Source organism: Rhagoletis pomonella, unplaced genomic scaffold, assembly GCF_013731165.1.
Source record: "Rhagoletis pomonella isolate Grant_MI unplaced genomic scaffold, Rhpom_1.0 Rhpom_scaffold_00002, whole genome shotgun sequence".
Lineage (NCBI taxonomy): Eukaryota > Metazoa > Arthropoda > Insecta > Diptera > Tephritidae > Rhagoletis > Rhagoletis pomonella.
In genome coordinates, this window is record NW_023458556.1 from 31732100 (window position 1) to 31739662 (window position 7563).

At 33.4% G+C, this 7563-nt stretch overlaps 1 protein-coding gene across 1 annotated transcript in view; it reads left to right on the forward strand.

Moving 5' to 3' along the window:
* Positions 1–4347: 4347 nt before the first annotated feature.
* LOC118752947 (UNC93-like protein) overlaps positions 4348–7563 on the forward strand; it is a gene marked incomplete at its 5' end in the record, with an annotated part of 3627 nt that continues 411 nt past the window's right edge. The window contains 4 exons of the mRNA XM_036487799.1: positions 4348–4515; positions 5575–5771; positions 5870–6078; positions 7490–7561. Coding sequence (XP_036343692.1) covers positions 4348–4515; positions 5575–5771; positions 5870–6078; positions 7490–7561 — 646 coding nt within the window. The remainder of the gene's footprint in view (positions 4516–5574; positions 5772–5869; positions 6079–7489; positions 7562–7563) is intronic.

The following is a 7563-nucleotide window of genomic DNA, read 5'->3' on the forward strand; positions in this document are numbered from 1 at the left end:
AATAAAATAAAATAAAATAAAATAAAATAAAATAAAATAAAATAAAAAAGAAAAATACAGAAACTAATAAAAAAAAGTGATTTGAGTATGCAGAATTATACTATAACAAGTAATTTTTAAGCAAAAAAAAAAACAAACCCGACTTCAATTCTCAACCAAATTAGTATGGGAGCACCTCTGAAGTACCACCTTTCCTTAAAAAAAAAATATAGAAATCGTTTAACGTGGTCCAAAGTAATGCGGTAACATACATAAAAAAATACATATATGTACATATTCCGACGAATCCTTCATCCTTTTTTTAAGTCGGTTAAAAATTAATGAGGGAAAATAAAAAATTAAAATTACAAGTAAAGAAGTATAAGTTCGGGCAAATCCGCGCAGGTAACAAATATCGACATTTCAACTTTCTCTAAACTACCTTTGCATGATAAGCAGCGGTGTATTCCCGATTTCGAACGTTTTCGAAAATATGTTGAGGTGGACTTAATGATATAATTGAACCAAGTTTGTGAGAAGTCGACAAAGTGATTACCGAGATACGCCGTTGTAGTCATAAAGTGAGCGGTGCCACGCCCAATTCCTAAAAGTCTATAGCAGTCCTATTTATCGTTAAGAGATTGTTATAACTAATCGCTTGGAGTGGAGCGTCCTCAGTTATTGAAATATCGGAGTTTTCGTATTTCTTAAATTTACCGTTATACGGGAAGCGGGTGTAATTTTGGTCCGAATTGCTTTTCCGTACCAAGTTTATTAAGTGCACCGAGTTTGATAGACATTGATAAATCGGTTATCGAGATACACATTTGTGGTCATAAGTGGGTGGCGCCACGCCCATTATCCAAAATATTATAATAATCAATTGTTGGCAATACGAAAGATGAATTAATGCGATATGTGGCGCAGAAGTCGAAATATTTGAAACGTCTATTAATTAGATGAAAAGGAATAACTCCATAAAAAAAATTGTCCGATAGGTGGCGCAGGATTCGAGATATTTGGTAAACTAGTATTGATGATCCCATTCGGCTTATATGTAGAAAGTATGTTTAAAAAAAAACGTTTTTACTATAATGGAGCGTATGTTAACTGTTAACTTTAAAGCCGTTTTCTCCAGTTTATGATTTTTTGGATTGTGTCACTCGAAGCCATGAACCAACGTAATCAGTACACAAAACTTTTCCGTGATAGATATGCATTAAGCCGCGTCGGCGGCCCATATATAACCAGAAAGAATTTTTAATTAAACGCCCCTTTACTTCGTAATGATTTCGGCATCATACGAATTTCTACCTTAGGCCCGCGATAAAAACTACTTCAACCCGATTTTCTTTAAAAATCACCTAAAAAAAATTTAAAAAAAAATCACAATTTTAGCTCTGAGTATTGCGCAATATTTAAGTAAACTCTATTTAGAATAATTTGAGTTATGAATTTTTTTTTACACCGAAGTTGAGTAAAATGGGTACATTACAAAATTACAATTTTTTTAATTTTTTTGAGTATGCAGTTTTTTAGCCTGTTAAGTTTTAGTATTTAGTTTTAGTTACAAAGTGCAAGTTTTACTCTACTGCAAAAATGCGTGCGGTCTTTGTCTACCTTTTTTGTTGAATTTTAACACAAAAAATTTTCTCAATTTCGATTCCCCTGCCATTTTCTTCTTGAATCAATTTGTTATTGAATGAAAGGACACTCATTATGTGCTGACATTTAATGCCGAGCTATGTAATAAGATACAAAAAAATATACATTTAATGTTTACTTCAATAGTACGATATGAGAACAAGTGTGACGGACAATTTTATTCGATGCAGTCCTTATAGGCAGTAAATTTTAACGATATTTTTCCAAACACATTAAATAACTTAAGTTCACAGAAATTTCTTGACAAGGTTTTGAAGCTAAGGGTGCATCACTCCATACAATAAAGTAGGTACTGTTTTTCCATCGGAATTTTAAAATTTAAAATATTTTAAGGCTTCGGCCAAAATTTTGTAAAAAAAATATTAAGATTTACATCAGCTAGACCAATTTAAAAATACCTCCAAAAATTGGGGTTCTTAAACTAAAATTGGTTGTTAAAAATATTTTTTCCAAAAAAAAACATCACGTAAATCTTAATATTTTTGCATAAAAATGTTAAAAAATGTATAAACGGAAACAAAATAATAATATTCTTTATGTAGGTGAGGCGCCCTAATATACATATCTGTGAACCTTGGCACACCAACTTATCTCGAGTTTCGCCATATTTTTCGGTTTGAAAATATACACATTTGAAGTATTTTTAAACCACCTTTAAAATAAAAAAGAAAGGTCAACACGTAAAGACTTTAAGGGAATATCCCACTTATGTACATACGTATATGCATACATACATATCTATGTAAGCTTGTTAAAAAAAAGACGCATAAATATTTATAAAATATAAATAAGTGACAGACAATGTATGCTAGAATTCAATCACACAAGACTACCTTACCAAAGTTAAAAAACGTGCTATTTGGTATGATATTTTATTATTATCTCTTTGCTATATACAAACATACCTACATTTATATTTTACGCGCAAATCAGCAATTAGCAAAAAATTGGTTTTTAATTCGCTAAATATTGCTAAAATGTTTCACATTTGTTTTAACACATTTTTTCTTGTTACTAGTAGCAAAGATAAAATTAGTCTTTCTGCAAGTATGGAAATCTGCTAACGAGGAGGTCTAAGTGTTATTCATTTGTTGTTTAGCCATAAGTTTTTTAAAAATTAAACGAATTTAAAAATAATATTTTTTTGTGTTTATAACAATAAAATTTAAATCAGCAATTTAAAGAAAATTTAATAAAAAAGAATAACATAACAAAATAAGTTTCTAAAAATTAAATGAAATTAGAAAAAAGATATGTTTCTTTTTAAATAATATAATATAAACATTTAAACAAAATAAATTAAAAACTAAAACCTGAGATAAATTCCTAAAATTTAACTTAATAAACTTTTTAAAACAATAAAATTTGAAAAGTAAATTTAAAAAATTGTATTAAGAAGATAAGCAAAAATATATGTAGATAAGTTTCTAAAAATTAAGTGGAATATTTTTATTTTTGAAATAGTAAAATATTAAAATAAAATTAAAAAAAGAAAAATAAATATAAAATAAAATAAGTTTATAAAAATAATATATATATATTTTGCTTTTTAAAACAATGAAATCTAAAAAAAAATTAAAAGAAAATTAATAAAAAAAGAAAAAAATATAATTTAAATTGAAAAAAAAATCGTTTTCCTAGGACTCGAACCTCGGATCTCTCGCATGGGAAGGCAGTGCTTTTTCACACGGAAATTGCGACTGTTGGAGCAGCGGGAACGAAATGATATACAATATCTTCTGTCAAAAGAGCTTTTTATCATGAAAGGCATCTTTTTTTTTGTAAGACTTTCTTGCCAGAATAAAAAAAAAATGTTCAAACTATCTTGCCTACTGTTGTCTTTCAATTGCCTTACGAAAGACTTTCAACTATCTTAGCCAGAATTGCCCTGTTATTCGTATTTGATTATTTCGATAGTGTGAGAAAATTGTGAATTTTGAACGAACTTCCAAGTTCATTTTGTAGAACAAAATCCAACAGTGAACATGGCAAAAAACTAACACCGATTTATCTCCAAATCAAATCGGAAATACATCACATTAGCTTTGTGTTGCCTACACACGAGACAACCATTGAAGCAACGTATTAAGGCAACCTGTTTTTCTCGTTCAATACACACGAGGCAACCGACCAAACCGCACAACCAACACAAAATAAAAAAAAAAAACATTTTGATTTTCGGGTGACGGTTGCGGCAGCACGAATTTTAATGAGCAACAACTGCTACACACGAGGCATTCCCCGGTTGCTTCAACGGTCGGCTCGTGTGTAGTCAACCTTATAGTACTTTTCCAGAGGCTAGCAGACCTACAAAATTGCCTAAGTGTTTTGGAGTTTTTTCTTTATCTCCAAAGCACATTCCAACCGCCTACGAAACATAATCTGTCGAATAAAATGAAAAAAAAAATTATAAAAAATTTGTTGGAACCAAAAAAAGTCTTTACGAAGGCCCTTCAATTCACAGAGTGTGGATACGAAGCTATACTTCTGGTAGAGAAAAATACATGTCTAACTGACAATATTGTTCACGATACGCACTCGATTTGTTGATTAACTGATCTATGTTTTAAATTAACCACTTAAATGTTGGCGATTTTTCAGCATAATAAAAAATTTACCTTTGCCTAGTTTTTAGATATTGTTTTTATTGATGTAGATTATTTTTTTATTAAAAAACCACTTAAACCAAAACAAAAACACTAACAATTTTGTATACTCTTACATCTTGTTTTGCAGCCAAAAGCTGGTTTTGAGCCAGATACAGCATCACTCAGAGAGAAAGTCATTTTAAATCCGGGCGAAAAATGGCGCATTTTGAAAAATATCTCCATCATATCATTTGCATTCATGGTACAATTCACAGCGTTTCAGGTAAGTCAACGAAAAGGCATATTAATTCTCTATGAAATATATGTATGTACATATGTACATACAGTATTGGACATATCTATAGCACCCCACTTTCAAAGTGCTATTGTTTGCCACTTATGTTTAATTATTTATTTTTAAGAATTTTCAATTAAAATAGAGTTCATTCTTTAACAAAACTAATATAAAACCAACTCTAAAGCTTTTTAAAAGGCTACAAAAAACGCAACAACTTTTAACCGAAATTTCAAACATTTTTCTCGGAAGTGTTAGAATTTTTTCAAGTACGCATTTTTATAGCCCTTCAATTTCAGTCTAATAATGTGCAAGTTTCAAGTCGCTAAAAATTACTGTTTATTTTTTTTTATTTATTTTTTGTCCCATTTGCTTCCATATGACGAATAAACACAATTAAAAAAAAAATCTTAAAAAATCAACGGTAATTTTTAGATACTTGAAACCTGCACATTATTGGACTAAAATTGCTTGAGCTATAAAACTGAAATTTAGGTGGAAGTTTGTCCCGCTTTCTTGTAGTCGTTTAAAAATTATAACCCCTGCGTTTATGTGAGTTTTGTTATAGAATAAACTGTATTTTAATTGAAAATTTCTAAAACTAAATAAATAAAAATGAGTGGCAAACAATTTCAATTTGAAATGGGGGTGTTATTGTATTGGCCAATACTGTATGTACGCATTTACCTACAAACATACACAAAATCGATACATTTTATAGTAGTAAAAACAAAAATGCATAAAAAATAAAATAAATATATTCAGTCGCCAATGAAAAAGCGCACGCACTGGCCAATAGCCGCACATACATATGTACATACATACATATGTATAATTTAAAAACCAAGCATACGCACATGCAGCCATATAAACATACATACATACATACATACATACATGCATATCAAGCGCATATGTTAATACAATAAAAATTCACTTTCTCTTTGTTTTCCTACACACATTTCAATCTTTTTGTTTTTTGTTTCTTTTCAACTTTTTGTTTGTTTACGTACTTCACACAACGCTTGTCTTGTTTCCGTCAACCAGGGCACAGCCAATTTACAGTCCTCGATTAATGCCGAAGATGGCTTAGGCACTGTATCGTTGAGCGCCATTTATGCGGCGCTTGTCGTCTCATGCATCTTCCTACCCACACTTATTATACGCAAATTGACTGTAAAGTGGACGCTGGTCTTCAGTATGCTGTGCTATGCGCCGTACATCGCCTTCCAATTGTTCCCAAAGTAAGTAGTCAAGCAATGGATGTTCATGTCCATACATATTCGCATTTATCAAACTTGAATTATCTAACGCTGCACATCTTATTTATGTTCCTACATAGGTTTTACACATTGGTTCCTGCTGGTATTCTAGTCGGTTTGGGTGCCGCTCCTATGTGGGCATCTAAGGCCACCTATTTGACTCAGGTCGGTCAAGTGTATGCGAAGATAACCGAACAGGCGGTGGATGCAATTATTGTGCGATTCTTCGGTTTCTTCTTCTTGGCTTGGCAAACAGCCGAATTGTGGGGAAATCTGATTTCGAGTTTGGGTAAGTTAATATAAATAGTAATTAAGTCAAGCGTAGGTAAAAAGAAATATTAGGTGAAAAATAAGAAAACCGCTGTGCGGTAGTGGCTAAAAGTGCGCACTGACAGTCCGCAGGGTCTGGGATAGAGCACAGTTTCCAATTAACATCAAAAGCTAAAGAAAAGAAAAAGCTATTTCTAATAGCGGTCTCCCCCTCGACAGGTAATGACAAAGCTCCGAGTGTATTTCTGCCACTAAAAACAGCTCCCCTTAAAAATACAATCGCTGTTCTGAGCCACCGTAAAACTGTAGTTCCCTACCCTTTGTGTGAAAACATCAACGTACACGCCACAAATTGGAGGAGAAGTTCGGCCAAATACTAACATATTGTCTAAGCGCTAATCTATTATAACATATTATTATTTTTTAAAAGTCATAAACTCTGAAGCCGTTGTTTGAATTGATCCGCGATGTCGGCTGAATTTATCCACGATCCGCTACGACAGCTCTGTCCACATACTATGGTTTTACAGTTATTTTTTTTACATTTCTTCTTATTATTCTTATTTGGCTCTATAATCGTTCGTCGGTTTGTGCCCAGCCCAAAGCACTTCGCCAAGTGCCAGTCTCCTTTGCGAAGTGGTCTCAGTTGTATATACCCGAGTGCAGAGAGATCATGGATGCCGAGTCGAAGGATCTTTAGGTAGGTAGAGGCGGCTGCCGCCTTAGCGGCACACTTAGGCCATCGATAGAAGGCCCATTGTGTTACACACACAGTTGGCACCGTTCAATTATCCTACCTATTGAACCACTTCGTTTCGCTGATGAATCTCAGCAGGCACCCCGCATCGGTATTTGAAACCTCCCTAAGGTCGACCAGAAATGATGAACCCTGGGCATTTACACAAGAGATGTAATACTGTTTCCTCCTCTTCGTCGTCCTTGCAGCTTCTGCAACATCTACAAAAAGGCACGCCGAGCCTTTCTGCATGCTTACTTATTAGACAGTGCCCGGTTAGGGCCCCACGACATAGATATATCCTCTCTTCTAAGAGAGTATACCCTTCGTGACCGCTTCCGGTCCCATTTAGGCCAAGTCTGCCTGGAAATTCGACAAGACGTACTTTGACTCCATCTTTCTTCAGCTTGTTTGTAAAAAAATTCACTAAGTTCATCTGTCATGCAGTTTCCCTCTATGTCCCTTTGACCAGGGACCCCATTGAGGTGAAGTCTGTTCTGCTTGGCCTTCTCCTGTAGAAATAGGCGGCAGTCCAACGCAATCTTTGAGTGAAACGTGAAAGAGCTCAGAGCTTTGGTTGCAGCCTGGCTGTCACTAAAAAGAAAGGTGGCACACTAATATATACATATCAATAATTTTAAGAAATATATCGTAAAAGTTATTAAGACTCATTTTCTCGTTTCCTTTTTTGCAGTGCTTTCGAGCGGAGCTCATGGCAGTAGCGGTGACAGCAATACCACCACCTCTGAAGATTCTCTGAAACACTGC